At 30.8% G+C, this 25,916-nt stretch overlaps 3 protein-coding genes across 3 annotated transcripts; 2 read left to right on the plus strand and 1 right to left on the minus strand.

The window, feature by feature from the left end:
• The first annotated feature begins 6,448 nt into the window (after positions 1–6,448).
• LOC113852300 (LOB domain-containing protein 18) lies at positions 6,449–9,340 on the plus strand. The gene is made up of 2 exons (XM_027482535.1): positions 6,449–6,766; positions 8,975–9,340. Exons 1-2 carry the CDS (start codon positions 6,449–6,451, stop codon positions 9,338–9,340), a joined length of 684 nt encoding a protein of 227 aa, XP_027338336.1.
• A 2,930-nt stretch (positions 9,341–12,270) lies between these two features.
• On the minus strand, positions 12,271–14,762 carry LOC113863865 (pentatricopeptide repeat-containing protein At1g01970). The gene is made up of 3 exons (XM_027497624.1): positions 14,644–14,762; positions 13,763–14,291; positions 12,271–13,192 (listed from the first exon to the last, which is right to left on the minus strand). Exons 2-3 carry the CDS (start codon positions 14,225–14,227, stop codon positions 12,416–12,418), a joined length of 1,242 nt encoding a protein of 413 aa, XP_027353425.1. The 5' UTR covers positions 14,228–14,291; positions 14,644–14,762; the 3' UTR covers positions 12,271–12,415.
• Positions 14,763–15,021: 259 nt separating this feature from the next.
• LOC113863855 (brefeldin A-inhibited guanine nucleotide-exchange protein 2-like) lies at positions 15,022–25,754 on the plus strand. The gene is made up of 11 exons (XM_027497612.1): positions 15,022–16,250; positions 17,554–17,871; positions 18,066–18,408; positions 18,503–18,925; positions 19,014–19,306; positions 19,685–19,958; positions 21,043–21,548; positions 22,025–22,346; positions 22,460–22,841; positions 23,014–23,693; positions 24,866–25,754. The coding sequence occupies exons 1-11, from the start codon at positions 15,052–15,054 to the stop codon at positions 25,475–25,477; spliced, it is 5,352 nt and encodes a 1,783-aa protein (XP_027353413.1). The 5' UTR covers positions 15,022–15,051; the 3' UTR covers positions 25,478–25,754.
• The last annotated feature ends 162 nt before the right edge of the window (positions 25,755–25,916 follow it).

The raw sequence follows: 25,916 nt of genomic DNA on the forward strand, positions 1-25,916 counted from the left end.
AAATTTTATTATATTTTTATAATTTTAATATAAGAAATATAAATATTTTTAATACAAAATTATTAATTTTGAGTAACACATCTCAAGAACTGAGATTAATAAATTTTATCTGTCTAGTATTAAACATTTATTTTGGGTGTTAAAATAATATTTTTTTAAAATTTATTGGATACATGGATGATAAAAATTATTTTATTAATTTTAGTCTTTAAAATTAAGTTTAAATATTTAATAATAATAAAATTTTGTTAGAAAAGAAAGTGCTTATTATATTAAAGAAATAAAAATTTAAGAAAAAATTAATTTCCAATAAAATGTACTATTTTGTATTTTTAAACTTAGTCTTTAAAAATAAAGTTAACATTTTTTAAAAATCAAAGGTTAATTAAAATCACTTTAAAAGGGCACATATTTTTAAATGCATGTAATTTTTATGTTTTAATCATGATTATTGGTTGTAAGATTTAATGGTTAAAATATTTTAACATAAAAAAAATATTTCACATGATACATTTCTATACATGGGATGTACTTAATGAAAAAGATAAATCTGAGTAGTTAATCATACTTAGAGTATCAATATTAAATGTTAATTAAAATCACATAATTAATTCAAAGTCACATAATTTGTTTTAAAAGGTACATAACTTCTATGTTTTTATTATAACTATTCATAATAAAAATTAATAATATTTTTTATTACTTTATGACATAAAAATTATCTTTTAATATATTTCTTCTTTTATATATAAAACATTTATTTATTTTGGGTCTACTACAAAAACCTCTTTCAAGATATACATCATGTGGGGTCCAAATTCAAAGCTTTTTTCCAACACAACACATAGCTTGCATTCACATGATATCAACTAGAGGGAGTGTAAGTGTGCGTGTTTTGGAGAGATAACGCGGAAAAGAAGCATGCGTTTTGTTGAATAAATTCACGAGAGAAAGGAGGACAAGAGAAGATAATTTACACAAAAAAAATGCTAACAATACACTCTCTTAGTAATACTTATTAATGAATATTTATTGTTATTATGTTCAAAATATATTAAATAATTTTAATTTTTTATATTTTTAATAATTTTTTATTATTTTATAAAATAAATATTAAATAAATAAACAATATTTAACATGTTTTATGTTTTTAATATAATAATAAATGAAAAATTTTATTTAATACTTACTTTATTAAATAGTAAAAATATTATTAGGAGGATTTACCAAAGCTTTATATTAACTACTTTATTTATTTAGTAATTAAGAGAAATAAAGGGTAGGAGGATTTAAAATTATTATTTTCTAAATACGCCTAAATATTGGTTATAATTTATTAAAAATTTAAAAATTATAAAAGAAAAATATTGAGTGAAACTTACATTATTTTTTTAGTTTTCAAAAAATTTTAACTAGTTCTTAAAATGAATATGTTAGAAATTGTGTTACTAATAATTTTGTAACTATATAAGGATCTTCTTGTACCAGTGTAAGTCTAAAAACTCTTATATCTAATTTGAACCTTTTATTTAAATTAAATCTAACTGCCAGTTAAGTAATAAATTATAAACATAATAGATTTAAGTTAAATGTACCTAACTATAAACCTATTAGATTTAAGTTAAATGAAAGACTAAAATTGAATGTAAGAGTTTTTATATTTACACTGGTGTAAGAAGATCTTGCCCTCTATATATATATATATATATATATATATATATATATATATATAAGATTATTATTAATATAAAAAATACTTATAATATATTTTTTTAACCTACTCTCAATTTTTGACTAAAATTTATTGAAAATTAAGAATATATAAAAATTATTAATTTAGCGTTGAAACTACATAAATTTTGTAATATTTTCAATAAATTTTAACCAATAGTAGGGAGTATTACAAAGAATATGTTAGAAAATGTATTGCTAGCATCTATCTATACACTTACTTATTACCCTATGCATTAAATTTTGAAATGTATAAAGTTATTTTTATATATGTGATTTCATTTACTTATTACTCTATGCATTAAAATTCGAAACTTATAAAGTCACTCTTATATGCACTCACTTATTACTCTATGCATTAAAATTCAAAACGTATAACTTATGAATTGAAATTATATTTATTCATACTTATTTATCTTTGAATTGTATTTAAAGAATTTTTATTAGAATTGACAAATTTTATTTAAAGAATTAATTCAGAACCTATAAAGTCACTTATATTAACTGCATCTAATTATTACTCTCTACATTAAAATTTGAAACGTAAAACTTACTGATTGAAATTATATTTTATTCATATTTATTATCTTTGAATTATATTTAAAGAATCTTTATTAGATTTGATAAATTGTATTTAAATTTTTTATTAAAATTGATGGTTATATTATGTTATAAATGGCAACGTAAATATTTATACTATAAATTGCCTTACATTATAATTTATTAAAATTAACTACAACATTTTTCAAAGTTTATGAATTAAAATTATATTTGATTTATACTTATTATGAAATACATTTAAGAATAATTTATTAGAATTTATAGTTATATTATATACATTGAATTAAAAAATTACACTTATAATATTATTACTTCATATTATATATTATTAAGTAAAATTTTTCATAAATTCTTTTTACATATTTAAATTATTTTATTAATTAGTTTAATTTAATTTATATTTCAATATTTACTTCAAATACTAAAATATAATGTAAATAAAAAAATACATTTATAAAATTATTACTTTGTATTATATATTATTAAATTAAATTTTAAATGAAAAGGCAAGTTTACATATTTAAATTATTTTAGTAATTAGTTTAATATAATATATAATTCAATATATATCTCAAAAATTAAAATATTTATAAAATTATTAATTTATACTATATATTGTTAAATTACATTTCTAATGAAAAGGTAAGTTTACATATTTAAATAATCTTATTAATTAGTTTAATATAATATATAGTTCCATATATATTTTAAAAATTAAAATATACGTTGAATGTGAATTATTGTTTTATATTATATATTATATTATTAGAGTAAATTTTGAAAGAAAAAATAACTTTTATTACATTAATATTTTATTTTTTAACTTTTCATATATCTTAAATAAGGACTTATTTTCTACTTATATAAGTCATATTTACATAATTTTTAAAAACTTGCTCACCGTTCTTTCTATTGTCATATTTTTTTTTTGTATTTTGCAACAATGTCAGCAATCAAAAATTACCTATCTACATGTATTTTCAAGTTTGATATTTTTTATTTTGTTTCACTAAATTGTGTTATATATTTTAATTTTTTTAAATAAACATGAAGTAATATTTTTAAATTATATAATGTATTGAATCTTATTTTTAATTGAATAATTTGTATTAAATCTCTTATTATTTTCTTATATTCATCACAAGTAATTATTTATTTTTATATTTCCATGATGTTGTAGGAGAACGACAAGTTTCAATAAAGATAAATAGATTTTTCTTAACAATCTGAACTCAACAATAGATGAATGAAAAATAAAAGTGTGAATATCACGACTATAATATTTAATTATAAAAAATATGAATGTATGTATTATAGTTAATATTTATATTTTCACATCAAGATCAATAAAGAATTATGTCAATATTGACATAGCAGAAGTTACTCATTTTATAAATTCATTCAAGTATTGAAATTATTTAAAATATCTCTGTTACATTAATTATTGCTAATTGTTTACTTTTTATTTTAACTACATTTTCAATTATTCATTATCACTTTGTTGAAGAGATTTTAATTATATGCATATGGCTCACAATGTTGATAATACAATATCTACTATTTTTCCTAAGTTAGGAAATTTCAAAAACATATCTGAAATCTTGACAATAGCAAAATCAAAGAGTTATATAGTAAATTTAATCTCTCTTATACTTTATTCTTCTTATTTAAGTTTTAAACTAATTTTTTAATTAATTTTCAAAATATCGTAATGGGTTATATTATAACTGTGAATGATATAATACTTAAAAATTGTTGGTATTATATTTCTTACTCTCATTGCAAGAAGAAAGTTTCTTTCACAACTACAAATTTTAAATGTGAATAATGTTATAAAGACGCAGAGTATCCAATGACAAGGTAATTAATTTATCACTATGTATTCTAATTTTTAAATTTTTATATTAAAATAAATTAAATTTTATATTATTACCTTAATTTATATACATTACAGGTTTCGTCTTGAGCTTGATGTTAAAGATTTTACAGATTCAACTATATTTGTCTCATTTGATGAAGTTGTTGAACAATTAGCACAAGTAAAGTTAACAAATCTTATTGCAACATCTAAAATTGTAAGCAAATGTGTTAATTTCTAACTTCTTATAAATAAAATATATTATAACATATAACTATTTTTATGTGATAATTTTTTTAAAGGTAATGGTGAAGTGTTAAAGTTGCCTCCACAAATTTTAAAGATTATTGACACTTCACATATTGTTAAAAAAAAAAATGAGTACGTACTTTGAAAGTCGTAAAAAATAAAGTTTCACTGCAAATAAAATTGTGAAGCTGATAGTGAAGATAATATAGAAAATTAAATTGGAGTTTCATTACTTTTATTTATAATGTTTATAATACAATGATAAATAACTTTATTTTCATTGTTTATATTTACAGATTGAAAAGGAAGAAGGAGTAGACAATATAAATGCAAAAATAAAAGAAAATGATTTGGCAATAAGTTATTCATATATATCTCTAACCATAGAAACACCAAATTTACCAAAAAAAAATGAGAAAATTAATGTATAAATTATAAATTTATAATGTATTGTTCAAATTTCTTAGATTAGTAATTTATATTTGATATTTTCTTTTAGGTTGTAACTTAAGGAGGAAGAAGCAAAAAATTGTGAACAAAAGACAACAATAGAGAATTTAGAATATTGAACCATTTTTATTACAGTGTTGTATAAATACTAATAATATTGTGTAGAGTCTGAAAAGTAAAATGTCACCAAACATTTAAGTCTTTTATAAGATAATTTTTTTATTTTATTATATATATCTATCTTATTTTATTATTATATATATTATGTATTAACTTTTTCTTAGACAAATCTTATATGTAATTCATAAATTTTATATTATATCAACATTTATAAATTTAATTGATATAAAAATTAATTTTTATATTAAATGTAGCAATTCTTCTCTTTTAGTTTCTACCTAAATCTTAATTGAAAATTTTTAACTACTCTTTTTTTCTCTTCTATTATTTTAATTTTTTAGAAAATAATTTAGTAGAAACTGATATATCAAAATTATGTATAACCTGTTAACATAGATAATATTTTATTTATATTTTATATTATAATAATTATGATAAAAAATTTAATTTTTTTAAATTAAAAAATTAACAATATTTATACTTAATGATTTTGTTGCAATGTTTTTTATAAAATGCTATAATGATGATGATAAATTTAAAACTCTTCAATTAAAACTAATTAATTATAATAATTAAAATAAATTAAAAATTACTAAATATCATAACAATGAAAATGAATATGATTTAACTATTCTATTTTTATATTTAATATTTTTATATCATAATAAATGAATAAGTAAAGAAAATATAATATTTTTATTTTTAATTAAGTTCAAATGTTATATTTAATTTATATATATATAATTTATTTTAAAATTTTATGAATATGAAGTCTAAATCTTTACAACTATTAAAAGACTTTAAATTCAAAAAAAATAGAAGTTAGTGTTTAAAATTTTATAACATATATTAAAAAATTTATTATATTTAATAATTTATTGTTATAATTATTTATTTAAAATTTTATAATAATAAATAATTTATGATATCATGAAACAATATAAATTTTATTTTTACATTTTAAAAATAAAATTTTTGTATGTTATTTTATTTTATACTAAAAAATACTAAATTATACATATTTTAAATAATAATTTATTTTGATAAATAAATTTTTTATTATATTTATATATTTTTTATATTTAAATTATATATTATATATTTTAAAATAAATTAATTTAAAAAAAAAATAAACTGTGCAACACACAAACATATTTTCTAGTTACTTGTATATATATCTCAACGTTTTTCTTCACACTAAAAGTTAAATATGGAGGTTAAAACACAGGATCGCTTTAAAGACTTTCTCTTTCTTCTTAACTCATTTCATTAAATTACTCGCCCCACCACTAAATATGTCATAGTTAATTTTCTATAAATACTACCATTTCTTTTCTTCTTCTCTACACTCCCATTTTTGTTTTTCTTTCTCTTTACGCCATGAGTCTTAGCAAGATCTTTGCTTTTTGACCTAATTATTTAATGCATACTTTTTAACACCCTTCCTAAACAAAGATATACAAAAAATTCTCATCAAAGATGAATCTAAACCCTAATCACAATGGTGGCGGTGGTGGAGGTGGCGGTGGCGGTAGCCCTTGTGGTGCTTGCAAATTCTTGAGGAGAAAGTGTGTGGCAACCTGTGTCTTTGCTCCTTACTTTGATGCAGAGCAAGGTTCAACTCACTTTGCAGCTGTGCACAAGGTGTTTGGGGCTAGTAATGTAGCCAAGCTTCTCGCTGGCACTCCAGTGCATAGGAGGCTTGATACAGTCATCACCGTTTGCTATGAAGCACAATCACGCCTGAAAGATCCTATTTATGGTTGTGTTTCTCAAATCTTTGCCCTTCAGCAACAGGTAATCATTGATTTTGATTATAAATTTTGATAGATTTATGATTAATTAAGCAAGTGATTTTTTTAAACCATATAAATGATGTATGTTTAGCATGTTGATTATATATTTAGAGTTTAATTGCTTGCATTTGAATTTGGCTATCTTGTTAATTTTTTTGGCCTAAGCATGGGAATGGTTAGGTTATAATGTTTTGTTATTTTTTAAATTTAGTCAGTTACCAGTGTAAAGTTTTTTTTTTTTTAATATATTTTTCTGGCAGTACTTAATTTAGACAAACTTGCCAGTCATGCAAAACTTTATATATGACTCATGTAACGTCTCAATTTCTTTTGTTGTTAGGAAGTTGGTAAAAAATGAAATGAAATGAAATTTTATTTTCTAATACTCACGTTAAAATTTGATTATTTTAAAATTCATTTTGTAACCGTAATATAAATAAAAAAGGAGCAGGTATAATAAAATAATAATAATAATAATAATAATAATAATAATAATAATAATTAATTATTATTATAGAATAAGTATCTTAATTAGAAATTTTAAAAGTGGTAATTGGGAGTGTAAATGTATTTTTACCCTCATCTTTTTAAGACTTATTTAATTTAGACAAACTTGCTAGAAACGCAAAACTTTATATGTGACTCACGTAAAGTCTCTATTCATTTTGTTTTGTTTGTTAGTCAGTAAGTAAAAAAATGAAATCAAACTCTAATTATTAATGTTCACATTAACTTTTGATGAGTTTGAAACTCATTTCTGTAACCGTAAAATAAATGTATTATTATTATTATTATTATTATTATTAGTATTAGTATTATTATTATTAGTATTAAGTTAAGTTGGCTAGAAGCTCCAAAAGAAGTTATTATAAGAAAATTGAGTTATCTAGAAGAACTTCTTTCAACGATTATTTTTATAAATTATCAAAATATGTCATTTTTTAGTTTATTCTAATAAATTTTATAATTAAATTTATATTATAAACTCTCACATAAAAAATTTAATTAAATAGCATACCCAATTACAGCATGTATAAGAGTAGGGGTTGGGAAGCCATGGAACTTGGGGAGAGTTTGCATGCATTTGAATGAAATTCATAACTGGTTTGATTAACAAATGGGGTAGTCTATGGCATGGGCCATTCATTCCTTGCTTCTTGCTGATATTAGGGAGATGGTCAGTTTCTTTTTAATTTCCTACTTCTTTCTCTGTCTCTTTGTAAAACCATTTTCATAAATTTATTTTATTATTTTCATAAAACGATTTTCACAAATGGTGTATAGATAGGGTGTGCTTTAGGATCACCACCATAATCATATAAAATTTTAAAAATAATTTTAATTTGTAAATACTTTAATAGTGTTTTCATTTATTTAATAGCTTTTATTTCTCTTTGTTTGTATCGAATTTATTTTACACGTCATATCACTTGTTGTATTTACTCTCTCTTTAAGTATTTACTTACATTTATTAATTTTTTAAAATATTAAAATAAATATTTATGATTGTCAGTAAGGTTGCATTGTTAAATTATTAGGTAGATGATAATATAAAATTTAAAAAATAATTATAATTGTAAATATTTTAATAATACTTTTATCTATTTAATAGCTTTCATTTTTCTTTATTTGTCTTAAATTAATTTTACACGTCATATCATTAGTTGTATTTATTGTTTCTCTCTTTTGTTAAGCGTTTACTTATATTTATTAATTTTTTCTATAAAGTATTAAAATAAATATTTAGGATTGTCATAAATGTTGCATTGTTAAACCATTAAAATGGTTCTCACCTTTTTCATCATTAATTATGAATGTATTTCATCACAAGAGTATTTGACCGATCAAATGGTAAGATTTATTCACATTAATTTTATACTATGTTGATATTATATTAATCATTTTATTATATATTTCTTTTTTATGTTTTTCTTTGTTATATGAATACAAATTCTCCAATTTCAGCATCACAGTAAAGTTATTGTCATTTCAAAAACCGAAAAATGTAAGTGTTTCATCAAATTGTATATACTGTTTTTGGAAAATAGCATCAGGTGTCATTAAGCCATAAGTCTCATACAAATTTTCCCTCACCAGTTATAATAAGATGGAGACAGAAAAATACAAAACAAATTATGATTAATGGGTTTATTTTAATTTTTTTCAAAAAACAAATGTGGTAATATTTTCTGGCTCCATTGTTCAATAGGTGGTGAATTTACAAGCAGAAATCGCTTACTTACAAGGCCAATTTGCTCAGTTGGAGATTCCTCATCAACCAGCACCTCCTCCACCACCACATGGAGTGGTGGCACCGCCGGCTTTCGCTGTCGCCGATCCACCAGCTGCCCCCGCCGCGGCAATGCCGGCAGCTTATGATTTACCTCCAGCTGTTGATCCAATGGTTCACCCTAATGCATGGGCCATGCAACAAAGGGCCATTGACCCACGTCAATATGTGGCTAATGCTCCATCAACCTCTGCTCCTGGTGGTCATCAGGCTATGGGACGTGGGGTTCTGCGTAGACATGGGTCAACTTCTGCACATCCTGCGTCAAGCTCCAATGCTCCATAGTCTCTTTCGTTTTCTAAATGATCAAACATGTTGTCACCAAAAAACTAAAACATGTTTTGACTTTAGAAGACTAATGTATTTCCTTTGGTTGGTCATAGAAATTAAACTCATGGGAGTTTGAACTTTTATATATATATATATATTTCAATAATAAATGACCAAAGATTTATAATAATAATTGTGATGATATTTATATGATCGTTATTCTTTCTTTATTTTTATTATTAAATACAATGGGCTTGATAGTTTTGACACGCATGCATTGTTTGCTAGTTATATATATATATATATATATATATATATATATATATATATATATATATATATATATATGAAAATGATTTTTTATATTTGTGTAAGTTTAAAAAATTTACACTCAATTTAAGTTTTTTATTTAATTTAAATTTAATAACTAGTAAAATAATAAATTATAATTCATTAGATTTAAGTTAAGTGAAAAGTTCAGAATAGGTATAAGAATTTTTAAACTTACATTAATATAATTTTTTTTTTACTATATATATATATATGCGAACAACAACTTTGTAGATAAATGCATGTATGAATAAGAGATTAATTTGCACATTGGAATTTTATCCTTTCTAACAAATTAGAGTATGTTTAATTTACCTTTTAAAAATAATTTTTAATTTTTAAAGAGAAATTATAGTATAATTTTTTACGACAAGTAAATCAAACATGCTCTTGTTCTCATAATTTCTTTATGTTTTTGAATTTTGTTGTGGCCCCATTGCTAGCTGATATAGCCACCAAACTCCAAGAGAAATAGAATAATATATGTGTGTGGTACAGTTACACCATTACTTGGTTGTCTAACACAAACTAATGACTATTGACTATTGTGAGATGTCAGCTGTAAGATTGAACAATAATAATAATAATTATAAAATTAAGGGAACAGAATTAGGTCTTTTGAGAGGGCAAGAATGACATTTTAATAAAACTTTTTCCTTAAAATTCTTTAAACAGTACCTTTAGAACATTAGTTAACATTTTAGATAATCTATTAACTCACCTTGTCACTCCTAATTAAATTCTCTCCAACATAGTTCAAAAGCATTATTCTTTTAGACTACTCTAGTCAACTCTACATGTTTGACCCAAAAAAGAAATTAATAAATGAATCTTTTGTTTACATTTCTTTGAATCAAAATGCAAAAACGACAAATTTTTGCATCATTCAACTACCATGATTTTGACCAATAATAATGCGATACAGATCCATTTTTTATGTAAAAAAGTAAACGTGTGACAAGCCGTAAGTGGATTGCGGATACGTTTCAACAGATTTATATTGACAAGGTAGATGAAGACAACAACATGATGACTTCTGTAACAAAAATATCAATGAAGATGAATATCCTTCACATGGAAAGTGGAGTTGGGCACATGAAGGTTAGCAATACTTTTTTTTAACACACTTTTAATTATTTATTAAAAATTATATAATTATTTTTTTAATTTTAAATTAATATTTATTTTTTATATTTAAAAATAATAATTTTTTTAATAAATTTAACCAACAATTAAGAATGTATTAAAAAAAATGTGTTAGTAACATTCCTTTTAGGTAGAAGACCAACAAAGATCAACTTGATGAGACAAGGCATGCTGGATCAAACAATGCCTAACATGCTGAAAGTAGGCATGATCTAAATATATTCTTGGAATGGACAACATATCCGTATCAAAATCAATACCCAATACTTAGTATGTCTATTATCTCATAATCAATACTTGATTACTTTACCTTCAAATTTCGAATCTACTCAATTCCAACTCATGTTAATATCTCTGATACAGAGGAAGAGAACGAAGTTATTGAAAAATTCCTTTCTTTAGCTGGAGCTCCAATCCTCAGGCTGCCCCTTGTCACAATTAAGATATGCAAAACGTTAATAAGATTATCTTGTTAGTAAAAAAACTAAATCCTATTTTTTCATTAAAAAAATTGGAGATTCTATTTTTTTCCATGACATGGAGTGCGAGTGTGTGTTTAAAATAATAATTGAAGTATATTACTTCAATATCACATTATTTTAAATTTTAGAACTTCCATTCAATATTAATTCCATCAATCGAAAATGTTTTTAATCTGTTAAATTTTTAGAAGTAATTCCTATAGTTGAAATCAATCCCAAAAGCCGATTCTCAGAATTTAGGTAGTGAACAAAAATTTGCGACAAACCAAAAATGAAACTACAAGAAAACTTAAAACGAATTTAGGAAAATGTTAATTAAAGACACTGGTAGAGGCATACAGTTTCGGCATAAGCAAGTTTATGTAGATAGATGCAATGAAAAACATTTTGCTATAATGAACAGCACAATGATTTCATTATTTCAGGGTCCAAGCCTGTTATGAGTAGAAGGCCCAAGTTCAGCAAATGCCTACTAGATTTCTCTGATATTTTTCAGAATGCAGTTAAAGGGATAACTTCCGTCTCCAAATCAAGGATAAAATGTTTTAAAAATATGCAATTTTTCTTCCCTACCCACTGTGTGAAATTAATTTTTTTTAAACTCATAATTCATTATCAGTAATTAACTTCTATATAATAAAATAGACTTTTTCTTCTTGAAAATGAGATAATAATTCTTTTTTTTTTCTCTCTCAAGGAACCTAAGACTGTTTATTATCAGGCCTTCAACGCAAGAAAATGCACACTACATTTAGTTCATGTTGCAATGGAACTAAGAAAATTGGAATTCCTTCAAGTCTTGCCAGTAGAGGAAGTAAGGAAGAAACAGTATACGTCTTACATCTCACATTTCTCTTAAGATAGCCAAGCACTCAGGCTAATTGGTATCATGTTAATCTGGTAGACTCTGCATAGATGGAACTTCTCAGTGCAACCTTATTCTTTACTTCAGAGTCCAAATTAAATTAAAACTTTTTAGTCCGATCTAATCAAGTTCAACTTGGAGCTAAGCCCGGAAAACTAATTTCCATCATGGAAAATTAATTTTCATATAATTGCATATTATAATGGCTATAATACATTGAGAACGGTCACGGAGCTTCAAATAAATTATAATCCAGTAACTTCTACATTAGCTTATCTGGTGATTGGTGGCAAAGTCTCTTAAAACAAGCTCCACCTCTTCCACTACCCCTAGTTTTCTGAACCACCTGGCCAGTACTACAGAAGCTTCTTCCCCAACCATAATGTCATCCCTCTCCAAATCTATTAGAAATTCTAATGCTGTATTTATCTTGCTTTCCTTCTCAAAAGCAACCAGTAACGAAGTTATGCATTTATCAGTAGGTTTGATACCTGCTCTTCTCATATTATTGAATGCAATGCGAGCCTTTTGACTTTGCCCAGCCATGGCATAAGCATTAACAAGAAGACTACACGTCTTATCATCTGGGGGGATACCAGCCAGCTGAATTGCATCAAATACCCTTTGTGCACCTTCAGCATTACCAATCTCTGAGTAAGCTCTAAGCAATGCTTTGTAAACTTCACTTCCAGCCAGTATTTCCTGTGTATCCATTTCTTGAAGTAAATTCTCTCCTTCTTCAGGCATTCCAGCCCTGATGTAGGCCATGACCATTGAGCCATATGATCTTTTATCCAAAGGTTCACCAAGCAATTTGATCTCTTCAAAATATTCCTTTGCCCGGTCAAGATGGCCAGCCTTGCTGTACATGTGAACCATGGTAGTCAGAATTACTTGATCACAGACGAAGCCCCTTCGCACCATGGCTGTGAGAATATTTTCAGCATCTTCAAGTTTGTTGTTTTTGCCATAATGATGGATTATCTTTGTGTAATCACGAACATTGGCTTCGAAGGATTCCTCTAGAAGAGCATGTTCTGCCACCTAAGGTGTATAAATGTACAGTTTTACTTCATACTGTAAGGAGTAACACAAATAAAAAGTTTCACTCATAAGCAGCCAAAATAAGTTGCATAAGAAATATGATCACTTACCATGAAAAATATTTGAATAAATACCAAAATGCTTAAATTTCTACCTCTTTTCAAAGATAAATTGCTCCCTTCTACAATATTTAATAGGCAGATGTTTAATTGTGTTGCCAGGATATTTAGATGGCTAGAGGAATAATTCCATATCCAATTACCGATCACAGAGCCATAAAATGGAGGGATATATATATATTCAAGATTATTTATTATAATTTTTATTAGAGTCACAACTCCGTGGGTAAGTAAATATATAAATTTTGGAAGTTTGAGGGGGTTAATTGCCGTATTTGGAAAAAAAAAATTTTGATGGTCCAGGTGGAAATCAGTTTTGCAACCTCAAAATTTGTCCCTCACAGAAAAACTTCATTGCACAGGGTTATAGCTTTAAACTTCATTGCATTAAGGTTATAGATTTAAACCTCATTGCTACCATTGAATTAAAGGAATAGAAGATGTGAAATACCTCTAGGTACAGAGGATGATCCATTGTTCTCAACTCTTTCAGAACTGAAAGCCAATCTGCTCTGGTAGGCTTCATGATCTTCACCCATGCCACCAAGAGATCAGATATGTTTCCCTTTTCCAAGGAAAAACATATAATCTGTCTCATCAAGGCCTTACATCGATTGGCCATCCTAAAAGGAAGTTTAGATATGCTCTCCTTTTGTTCTTTAGTGATATCATCCCCTACCTCAACCCATCTAAACCCCCTGCCATTTTCTCTCACTTCTTTTTCTACAACTTCCTTCATACCAACACCAACCAACACCGAATCAAAATGGTGTTTACAGAAATCAAAATAAATGGGTTTTTGGAATAACGAGTCTCCTCTGGTTGGAACACAATTAAAGTTGGTAATGCCCTTAGTTATTGAGTAGTTTGGGTAGTAAAAGTTGCGTAGTAGGTTACAGCAATAGGTCCCCATCATTATAGTAGGGAAAGAAAAACCTGCTATCTCCTAAGACATTCACCCCATCAAGAGAAATATATTGCTGCTACCAAAAAAGAGAGAAACATAAGAAGTTGAAGTATCTAATCAGTATATGAGAAGAATCATATCACAAAAAGCAAGCACCCTGTTGCCACAAAATCTACAAAATATCACAATAAAAAAGACAGATTCTTCCTTAAAAAATAAGAAGTTGAACGCAGCCAACATGCTGAAACAAATGTTATTATGTTCCCAAATATCAAGAGAGAGAGAGAGATTCAATGAGCTAAAACCCTAAAACATGAAAGAGCATAATTCAAGAATCAGGGCATAAAACCTACGAGAAATTTTAAATAAATAAAAACTAAGCAATGGAAGATGCAAAAAAATTAAATGGATTGAAAAATTCATACCTCGTCATTCCGTCGTATATGATGAACCTGAGCATACTCTTCAAACTCGGAAGATAGATAAAGATAATGAGTTTCTTAAACCCGCAATTACCCCCAACCCTGACCACTTTGATCTTCGGTCATTCCACAGCGAAATGAAGGGCATTTCGGTCAATTCATATCCAAACTTCAAGCTTCTCGCGAGCAAAATCATGTGATTTCCAATGCTATGACTCGCTAACATGCTTTAGATTAGATCCTGAACGTAACTCGCTTTTCCTACTTCCTCTTCCCGCAACTCACCGAGTCAACTCGCTGCCATTGTCGAACTTCCTGTGAGCTTCGCCCACTGGTTTTCTTAGCTCACAGGAGTAAGATCCTAGTTGAAGCAGCCGTGTTACTGAGTCGCGACTCGTCCACAACTCGGGAATGGCTTCTTCGGAAGCCGATTCCCGTCTGAGCCAGGTGCTCATTCCCGCGCTCGAGAAAATCATCAAGAACGCATCGTGGCGAAAACACGCAAAGCTCGCTCACGAGTGCAAATCCGTCATCGAAACCCTCACTTCGCCGAAGAATCTCCAATCGCCCCCTTCCGACGACGCCGCCGAGCCGGAGGCCTCGGTCCCCGGTCCGATTCACGATGGCGGTCCCGTCGAGTACTCGCTCGCCGAGTCCGAATCGATCCTCCATCCTCTCATCAGTGCCGCTGCCTCCGGCGTCTTGAAGATCGCCGATCCCGCCGTCGACGCCATCCAGAAGCTCATCGCGCATGGCTTCCTCCGCGGCGAGGTGGACTCCGCCGGTGGCTCCCCGGAGGCGAAGCTGCTTGCAAGCCTGATCGAATCGGTGTGCAAGTGCCACGACATCGGTGACGACGCCGTCGAATTGCTCGTGTTGAAGACGCTCTTATCCGCGGTAACTTCGATTTCTTTGCGAATTCATGGTGATTGCTTGCTTTTGATTGTGAGGACTTGTTATGATATATATCTTGGCAGTAAGAATGTGGTGAATCAGACGACGGCGAAGGCGTCATTGATTCAGATGTTGGTGATTGTATTTAGGAGAATGGAGGCAGATTCGTCCACGGTTCCGGTTCAGCCCATTGTTGTGGCTGATTTGATGGATCCGGTGGAAAAATCTGATGAGGACAATTCCATGACACAGTTTGTGCAGGGTTTTATTACTAGGATTATGCAGGATATTGATGGGGTTTTGAATCCTATGACGCCAAATAAGGTTTCGGCATTGAGTGGGCACGATGGCGCGTTTGAGACCACAGCGACGGTGGAGACCACGAATCCGGCAGATTTGCTGGATTCCAGTGACAAGGACATGTTGGATGCCAAGTATTGGGAGATTAGTATGTACAAGACTGCGTTGGAGGGGAGGAAAGGGGAGCTGGTGGATGGGGAGTTGGTGGAGAGGGACGATGATTCGGAGATTCAGATTGGGAATAAGCTTAGGAGGGATGCCTTTTTGGTGTTCAGGGCGCTTTGTAAGTTGTCTATGAAGACACCCCCCAAGGAGGCGTCTGCTGACCCACAGTTGATGAAGGGAAAGATTGTGGCTTTGGAATTGTTGAAGATTTTGCTGGAGAATGCTGGAGCTGTATTCAGGACTAGTGAAAGGTAAATTTAGGTTTTGTGTTAATATACTATTTTTTTGTCACATTTCTTGTTTTGCTGTACTTTTTTGTGATGTAGTTTAAACTTCAAAACGTTAGCATGTTTTACTGGTCAGGGTGAAGCCTTGTCTTGGTGTAATTATGGCGATAGACAATTTGGAGGGATAATTTTGTGTTAGACACTATATCGGAAGGTGTTAAATGTGAATATTTTGTTTAAGTTCAGTCAAAGTCAATAACTCCAATTTTGCTTTCTCGTCTGCATTATATCATTTGAATTGTTGTCATGAAGATGAAATTCTCTAGAGGGTCTGAACTTGGCTATGCTTGCCTCCAATAACTTGGCTATGCTTGCCATGTGCGTAGCAAGGTCTTCCTATTTCACACTATCAGTAAAAGTAGACGAATTATGTTAGGACTCTATCCCTTTAAAAAAGAAAAGAAAGGACTTATATTGAACGATGAGGAAACAGTACAGAGACCAGCAATCAGTAAACACTGATTTCCCAGAGCTATGCTCCTGCAGAGAAAGTATTCTCTGTTCCTAAGACTGGAATTAAATTCTCCATACCCTCGAGGCCCCCCCTAGCTATCCTATAAATAGGAACACTAAGAGATAACAATTCCTAGAAAAAAAGAAGAGATAACGATTCCTAAACAAAAGGGCTAACAAGATAACCAACTAAATAACAACTAGTAAGTTCTTAATAGAAAAACAAACTGATAAGATAAAACCGAAAAGAGAAGATAAAATCCTAAGATAAACATCAGTAACTAAATTCCCTTGAAAGGTGCATCTTTATCCTCCTTTGTTCCTTGATCTTCTCGTATAAACTTTCAAAATAGGAGGCCTGATATTCTGAGTGGTGGTTCTAACAAATTAGTGTTGGAATGATGCCTAAAAGGAGAAATTCAATCTTGCATTCTATAAGCATAATTTTTGTGTGTGTATGTGCTACTTAAGAACCACCTCATGATTTTCATCAGGAGTTAATGTAGTAATGGATCAAATCACATCAAATGTTGACCATGAATTGTATGTCATTTGTGTTGTGCTATTATATTTTTATGGGAGATATGATGGACTATTACTGTGTTGTGATTTTTTATTCCTTTGCTACTGCCTCTTGAACTTCGTTATTGTATCTTTCTTTTTTCAGTTTGAATTTCTTTTAAGCTTTCATTATGAAATGTGACATTATCCTTTCTTTTCGACACAACTGGACACTTTTTCTTCTATTTTATCATGTAAATTTCCTGGATGATAGAAAACACTACTGATGGTTACATTGACTGTGGTGAAGCAGGTTTTTGGGTGCCATCAAGCAATACTTATGTTTATCATTATTGAAGAACAGTGCTTCAACTCTTATGATCATTTTTCAGCTATCATGTTCCATCTTTATCAGTCTGGTATCAAGATTTAGAGCTGGATTAAAAGCAGAAATTGGAGTATTTTTCCCCATGATTGTTCTCAGGGTTCTAGAAAATGTTGCTCAACCAAATTTTCAGCAAAAGATGATAGTGCTTCGTTTTCTAGAGAAGCTTTGTGATGATTCACAGATATTGGTGGACATTTTTATCAATTATGACTGTGATGTCAATTCATCAAACATATTTGAGAGGTATGCTATGTTTTGTTTCATTTTATATACAAATACTTTATTTTGTTTTACATTTACAATATGGACCCCCAGTTTATTAGCATTTCATGTTCTTGGATTGATTTTATACTCTACTTGTGCTGGTGTCAGTGTGGTTGTCTTGATTGTCACTTGGTATGGTATATAGTTATGTTTAATTGTTATGTTCCTCCTAGGATGGTAAATGGACTTCTTAAAACTGCCCAAGGTGTCCCTCCTGGTGTAACGACCACAGTTTTGCCACCTCAAGAGGCAACACTAAAACTTGAAGCCATGAAGTGCTTGGTTGCTGTTTTAAAATCAATGGGAGATTGGATGAACAAACAATTGCGCATTCCAGATCCTCATTCAGGCAAGAAAGTTGAAGCAGTTGATAATGGTCATGAAGCTGGAGGTCTTCCCATGGTAAATGGGAATGAAGAGCCAGTTGAAGGATCAGATACTCATTCTGAGACATCCAATGAGGTATTTGAGGTTTCAACTATTGAGCAACGTCGGGCTTATAAACTGGAACTTCAGGTAAGCGAATGCATAAATTTTGGAATAGCAAGCAGATCTCCGTTATTTCTTCAACTGTTAAACATCTATGAAGCTAATGCTATCTTTATGGCAGGAAGGTATATCACTTTTTAATAGGAAGCCAAAGAAAGGAATTGAATTCCTCATCAATGCCAACAAAGTGGGTAATTCACCAGAGGAGATAGCTGCTTTTCTTAAAGATGCATCAGGGTTGAACAAGACTTTGATTGGTGATTATCTAGGAGAAAGGGAAGATTTGTCCTTGAAAGTAATGCACGCGTATGTGGATTCTTTTGACTTTCAAGGGATGGAATTTGATGAGGCAATTAGGGTCTTTCTTCAAGGATTTAGACTTCCTGGTGAGGCACAAAAAATTGATCGAATAATGGAAAAGTTTGCAGAGCGATATTGCAAATGTAATCCAAAAGTCTTTTCTAGTGCTGATACAGCATATGTCCTTGCATATTCCGTGATATTGCTGAATACTGATGCTCACAATCCTATGGTGAAAAACAAGGTGTGCTTAGTTAAATCTATAAGTTGATGTACATATGACTAGGATCCAATGTATGAGCTATTTTCTTTTGGTTTGTTGAGTTATGCAGATGTCTCCTGAAGATTTCATAAAAAACAATCGTGGCATAGATGATGGAAAAGATGTACCAGAGGAATATTTGAGGTCTCTGTATGAAAGAATATCTAGAAATGAGATCAAAATGAAAGATGTTGATCTGGAACCCCAACAAAAACAGGCTGTGAACTCTAACAGACTTTTAGGCTTGGATAGTATATTGAATATTGTGATCCCGAAGCGTGGGGAAGACAGTAATATGGGGACCAGTGATGATTTAATCCGACGTATGCAAGAACAATTCAAAGAAAAAGCTCGTAAAACTGAGTAGGTTATTTCCCATTATGTTTCAAAGATTCTTTATAGTCCAAATTCTTTTCTCAGATCATGAATTAACCTTATTCTATTTGAGGTGATGAACCTTCTGTTGCCACTGGTCATTCGGCTTCTGGCTCTTTATGGGTCATAACACTTTTACTAGCATATATCTTTTGCTTTACATGGTCCATGTCAATTTGAGATGCAATGTGTGAATCTGGTATGTTCACAGAAGTGTATTTTATGTTTTTTTTTTTTTTTGGATCTATTATGCCAATTAGATCGCATCTTTGGAATTTAGAAGTTAATCTCTTCTTTTTTTATAATATTTTTTTTTCTTTTTATTACTGGTGTGTGTTATTGATTTTATTTGCTTGCAATTTGTAGGTCAGTCTATTATGCAGCAACTGATGTCGTTATCCTCAGATTCATGATTGAGGTATGCTGGGCACCAATGTTAGCTGCCTTCAGTGTTCCTCTTGATCAAAGTGACGATGAAGTTGTAATAGCTCTGTGTCTTGAAGGCTTCCAATATGCTGTTCATGTTACTTCTATAATGTCCATGAAGACTCACAGAGATGCTTTTGTGACTTCATTAGCTAAGTTTACCTCCCTGCATTCTCCTGCTGATATTAAGCAGAAAAATGTAGATGCAATCAAGGTTGGTAAATTATAATCCTTTATTGGGCTTATGAATAGCTCTGAGAAATATTATAGCAAAAATGGTGGCTGACCTCATCTAATGCGACAAGGCTTAGTTGTTGTTTGGATAGATCTAACTTGAGGAGTAATTAGGGGTTTTAATTTCGCGTTTTTTTTTTTTTTTTTTAAGGAAGTGTCATTTACTATATTTAAATTTCTGCTGACAACCTGTATTACCTTCCCTCTTAATAATCTTAACATGGGAAGGCAACTTTTGAACATAGTCAAGTGGGATTTCTTAATCATTTCTTTTCATGGTTTGCACAATTCCATCCCGACACAAACTGATCATAATTTTCCTTGATTCGATATTGTTAAGATCTCTCATATTAAATAGAAATAGAGAAAGAATACTCTTTATAAGGGCTTTCTATGAGCTAACTTTTGGGAGTTAAGCCCAAGTTTCTTAACATGGTATCAGAGTTTATCCAGCTTATTGTGTCACCCACAAATGTCCAGTCCAGCAAGTTTCACACACTAGATGTCTAGCCTTGGGTGTGAGAGGGGTGTGTTAAAATGGGGATATAGAGACAAAATACTTTTTATAAGAGCTTGTGTAGTCTTCTTACGAGCTAGATTTTGAGAGTAAGCTAGACCCAAGTTTTTTAACAAATATGAAGTCATTTATATTAGTTTGACACTTTTATGCTACACGAGCATGTCTTAAATCTCTTTGAAATTTTTTTTCTTAAATTCACTCTGTTGTTGAACAACCTGTGTTTGAAATTTGAAACACTTGTTAATTTTCACGTTGCTGTACAGTTTGCACAAAGTGCTTTCAACAGCAAATTTTTTATGCACCACACGCATGTCTGTCATTTCTGTTAGTGAAATCACAAAAATTGTGCTGCAATTTTAATAATTGCCAAAATAATGAAATGTCTTGTGGAAGTTTTCCAGTCTTAAGTGGGATAGCAACATCTGAAGATGCTGATACTGAATTGTAATGTATAGTATTCTTAGGACACATTATACAATATCTGAAAGACAATGTTAAAATCTTGCGGATTTGACTCTAGATTTTGCATATGAATTGTTGACAGGTGATAGTAACTATTGCTGATGAGGATGGGAATTACTTACAAGAAGCTTGGGAGCATATCTTGACCTGTGTTTCTCGGTTTGAACATCTACATCTTTTAGGAGAGGGGGCCCCACCAGATGCCACATTCTTTGCTTTTCCTCAAAATGATTCTGAAAAGTCAAAACAACCAAAATCAACTATTCTTCCTGTTTTGAAGAAGAAGGGACCTGGGAGGATGCAGTATGCAGCTGCCACAGTGATGCGGGGTTCATATGATAGCACTGGAATCAGCAGTAATGCTTCTGGAGCTGTCACATCAGAACAGGTGAACAATCTAGTTTCTAATTTGAATATGTTGGAACAAGTTGGAAGCTCAGAAATGAATCGCATATTCACTCGAAGTCAGAAGTTGAACAGTGAGGCCATAATAGATTTTGTTAAGGCTTTATGCAAGGTCTCCATGGAGGAACTGAGATCTCCATCTGATCCGCGGGTGTTCAGCCTAACAAAGATAGTTGAGATTGCGTATGTATCATCTTCCTACTATTTGCAGTCTACCTCCCTGTTCTCCTTCTGAACTTTATTTTCCTTAAGGCTCCGGGTGTTTACAGGTTGGGGGTTAATAGGAATAAACATAAAATTTAATGGCATGTTTGGAATCTTGACCTTCATGTAAAATCCTTTGTAGGTTGAGAATATTGGTCATTTGAACTAGTTTCTTATCCAATTGTTGTAAATAAAATGTGAGTCTGCATGTGAAGAGACCAATGTTTGAACTTTGATGGTGAAACAATTCAATTTTTTTTTTTACAATTTTATTGACGTGGGAAACTTACAAATGCCCCTAAAGATGAATTGGGAAGGTGCAATTGATATTTGAAAGGATAAAAAAAATGAAGCAGAGCATTAGGTCTGTGATTTTGTGGTTCATGATTGATTGATGTTTATTCCCTGCTGTCTTAATTATATTGTTTGACTTTGAGGTGATTATTCTGTAACAGGCACTATAATATGAACCGAATCAGGCTTGTGTGGTCAAGCATCTGGCATGTTCTCTCTGATTTCTTTGTAACCATTGGCTGTTCTGGAAACCTTTCAATTGCAATTTTTGCAATGGATTCCTTGCGCCAATTGTCAATGAAATTTCTGGAGCGGGAAGAGTTGGCTAATTATAATTTTCAAAATGAATTTATGAAGCCTTTCGTCATTGTTATGCGGAAGAGTAGTGCTGTTGAAATTAGAGAACTTATCATCAGATGTGTCTCTCAAATGGTTTTATCTCGTGTCAACAATGTAAAATCAGGATGGAAGAGCATGTTCATGGTACAGCTGCCTGGTTTCTGTTCTATAGAGAGCTTCAATTTCCAGATAATGGTTTTGTCTGCCGAAGATTTTTTTTTCCTCATTCCACTCATTGTTATTTGACATGATTTCAGGTATTCACAACAGCAGCATATGATGACCATAAAAACATTGTACTCTTGGCTTTTGAAATTATGGAGAAGATTATTCGGGATTACTTTCCATACATCACAGAGACTGAAACCACCACCTTTACAGATTGTGTGAATTGTCTAATTGCATTTACCAATAGTAGATTTAACAAAGAGATTAGCCTAAATGCCATTGCTTTTCTTCGATTCTGTGCAACAAAACTAGCAGAAGGAGACCTTGGATCTTCGTCAAGGAATAAGGACAAGGAAACTTTTGGAAAAATATCTACTCCTTCACCTCGAACAGGAAAAGAGGGGAAACAAGATAATGGAGAGGTGACAGACAAGGATGATCATCTCTATTTCTGGTTTCCTTTATTGGCTGGTAAGGACATTGTATTAAGTGTGTCCATGCATGAATTAGAGAAAAACTTGATAGCTTACATTTCATTACTTGCTCATACGATTAGTACTTACTGCTATTCAGTAACCTCTGTTTTGAGTTGTAAGAAGTGTGGCTGGTTACTTATGTACTTATTCATTGTTATTTTATTCAGGTTTGTCTGAGCTTAGCTTTGACCCAAGGTCTGAGATAAGGCAAAGTGCCTTGAAAGTCCTGTTTGAAACCTTACGCAACCATGGCCACCTCTTTTCACTACCTTTATGGGAAAGAGTATTTGAATCAGTCTTATTTCCAATATTTGATTATGTTCGTCATGCTATTGATCCTTCTGGGAGTAGCTCCGAGGTCAATGGAGTCGAGACTGATGGTGAGCTTGATCAAGATGCTTGGCTTTATGAGACATGCACACTAGCCCTCCAATTGGTGGTAGATCTTTTTGTCAATTTTTATAACACAGTTAATCCACTTTTAAGAAAGGTGTTGATGCTTCTTGTAAGCTTTATAAAGCGCCCTCATCAAAGCCTGGCTGGCATTGGTATTGCTGCATTTGTTCGTTTGATGAGTAATGCTGGGGAGCTGTTTTCTGATGAGAAGTGGTTAGAAGTGGTTTTGTCACTAAAAGAAGCAGCAAACACAACACTGCCTAACTTTTCATTCCTTGACAGTGGAGACTTTCTGACTGAAAATCATGAACATGCTGCAACAGATGAAGATGACAGGGATCCTGCTGAGTCTGGCTCACATGATAATATAGAAATCCTGAGGACCCGACGTCTTTATGGTAATTTATCTGATGCAAAATCCCGAGCTGCTGTTCAGCTTTTATTGATCCAGGTAGATTTTTATTTTATTACTCCAAATATTGTTAAAACGCCTTGTGGAAAGAATGCCCAAAAAATTTGTCCAGTAGAGAAAAATACAAATGAAGAAACCATAAAGATGTTTCACTTAAAAATGCTTTTTTTAGTATATCCATTGAAATTTTATTGAAACTTTTAGTGTCTGTATTACTATTATAGTTTACTATTTTAGCATTACCAGAAGAATAAAACGTAGGTATAGTTTTAGGTACTTTGATACTTTTTTCTAATAAAAAATTAGAGGGATCTAGATTTTCTCCCATTATGGCAGGAACTAGACTCATTAGTCCATTTTTGCTTAAGAGAATCCTAAGAGAAATACAAGATCATAAACTCCATTTCATACATCTGAGTTCCTTCTCAGATCATAAACACCATTTCATCTTCTTGTCTACAATCTCTGATTGAATCCCCTAAGAAGTGTGCAAGAAACTCTTCTTCTTCTTCAGCTTTGCAAAGTGAAGGAACCCAAGACTCTTCCTTTCCACTCTCTTTCTCCTTGCTTTCTTTTTCATGCTCAGGTTTGGGTTCTGTCTTGATACCCCACTTTCTCCCTACGCATTTGCAATCTCAAGCAACCATTCAAGATCAAAACTTTGGGTTGCTTCACAGAAGGGTGTGGCTTTGAAGGATGTTGCTGTTACTGTGTTGCCACAGCCTCTGATTCCCTCAATCTTGATACCCCATTTTCTCCCTACCCATGTGCAATCTCAAGCTACCATTCAAAATCTAAACTTTGGGTTGCTTCATGGGTGTGGCTCTGAAGGATGCTGCTGTTTGTGATTATGATCTTGTAAGCATAAAATTTGCTTTTTAAGTGAATTTTACGCTATTTCTCGTTATTTTCTTACTTAAGTTTCACTCGTAACAGAAGAGAATCCGGGTCCAAAATTAGAGTTACTTTGTAACCTGCAACAACCTTAAATGTTGACCTTTAAACCAGATAAACCTCTAATTTAATTGAAAATAGCACTAAAAGTATCTTAAGAAATTGCACTTGAGTTTTATCCTTAAAAAAATTGTATTTATATTAGGAATACACCCTAACGGTGGGACCATTGAATTCCCAATTAATACCTCATTTCCATTAAAAACAGAGATATGTAGTTTTGGAAAAATAATGTTCACTCTCCCTGAAATTGGCAGGCGATGATGGAGATCTATAACATGTACCATTCTCAGCTTTCAGCAAAATCCATACTAGTCTTGTTTGAGGCTTTGCATGATGTGGCATTACATGCCCACAAGATTAACAGCAATATTATTTTACGTTCAAAATTACAAGAGTTTGGCTCTCTGACTCAAATGCAAGACCCTCCCCTGTTACGCCTTGAGAATGAGTCCTACCAAATATGCCTCACATTTTTACAGAACCTTGCTGTGGACAGGCCTCCAAGTTACGAGGAGGTTGAGATCGAGACTCACCTTGTTCGGCTTTGTCATGAGGTCTTGGAATTTTATATTCAAGTTGCTGGTTCTGGAAGATTATCTGAATCTTCTCATGGTAGACACCAACATTGGTTAATTCCTCTAGGTTCTGGAAAGCGAAGAGAATTGGCTGCCCGTGCCCCACTTGTTGTGGCTACACTTCAGGCTATTGGTAATTTGGGAGATATATCTTTTGAGAAGAACCTGGCTCATTTTTTCCCTCTCTTCTCTAGCTTGATAAGTTGCGAACATGGGTCAACCGAGGTTCAGGTAGCTCTTGGAGATATGCTTAGTTTATCAGTTGGTCCTGTTTTGCTGCGGTCACTTTGATTGCTCGGGCAAAACCCTGAATTTTGAGATTTAGGATATTTTTCTCTATATCTTTTTGTTCATATTTTCCTCCTCCTTACATACGAAAATATAGTTCAATAGTGTTTGAATAGTTGGTAGTAATTGTGTTAAGATACCCCTTCCCACTTCTATATTTAGAAGCATAGGTTTACAAGTCAGATTTGATCTGTATTTTCAGGAAGTTTAGTGTTGTATCATTATGTATGCTTAATTATTGAATTCCCATTTTTGAAAAGAATGAGTTTTGCTTCACCTTTAATTTACTGTGTCAAGTTTGATAATTTTCTTGTTATATGATGATTAATCTTCGCTGTGGTGCAAAGCACGAGTTCTATTGCTGAAGTTGCTATTTCCGAGGACTTATTTTAATTCAAGAGAATTGGGGTTTCACCAAGGATTATTATGACGAATATTATAT

Source organism: Abrus precatorius, unplaced genomic scaffold, assembly GCF_003935025.1.
Source record: "Abrus precatorius isolate BTA unplaced genomic scaffold, Abrus_2018 Scaffold10, whole genome shotgun sequence".
Taxonomy (NCBI): domain Eukaryota; kingdom Viridiplantae; phylum Streptophyta; class Magnoliopsida; order Fabales; family Fabaceae; genus Abrus; species Abrus precatorius.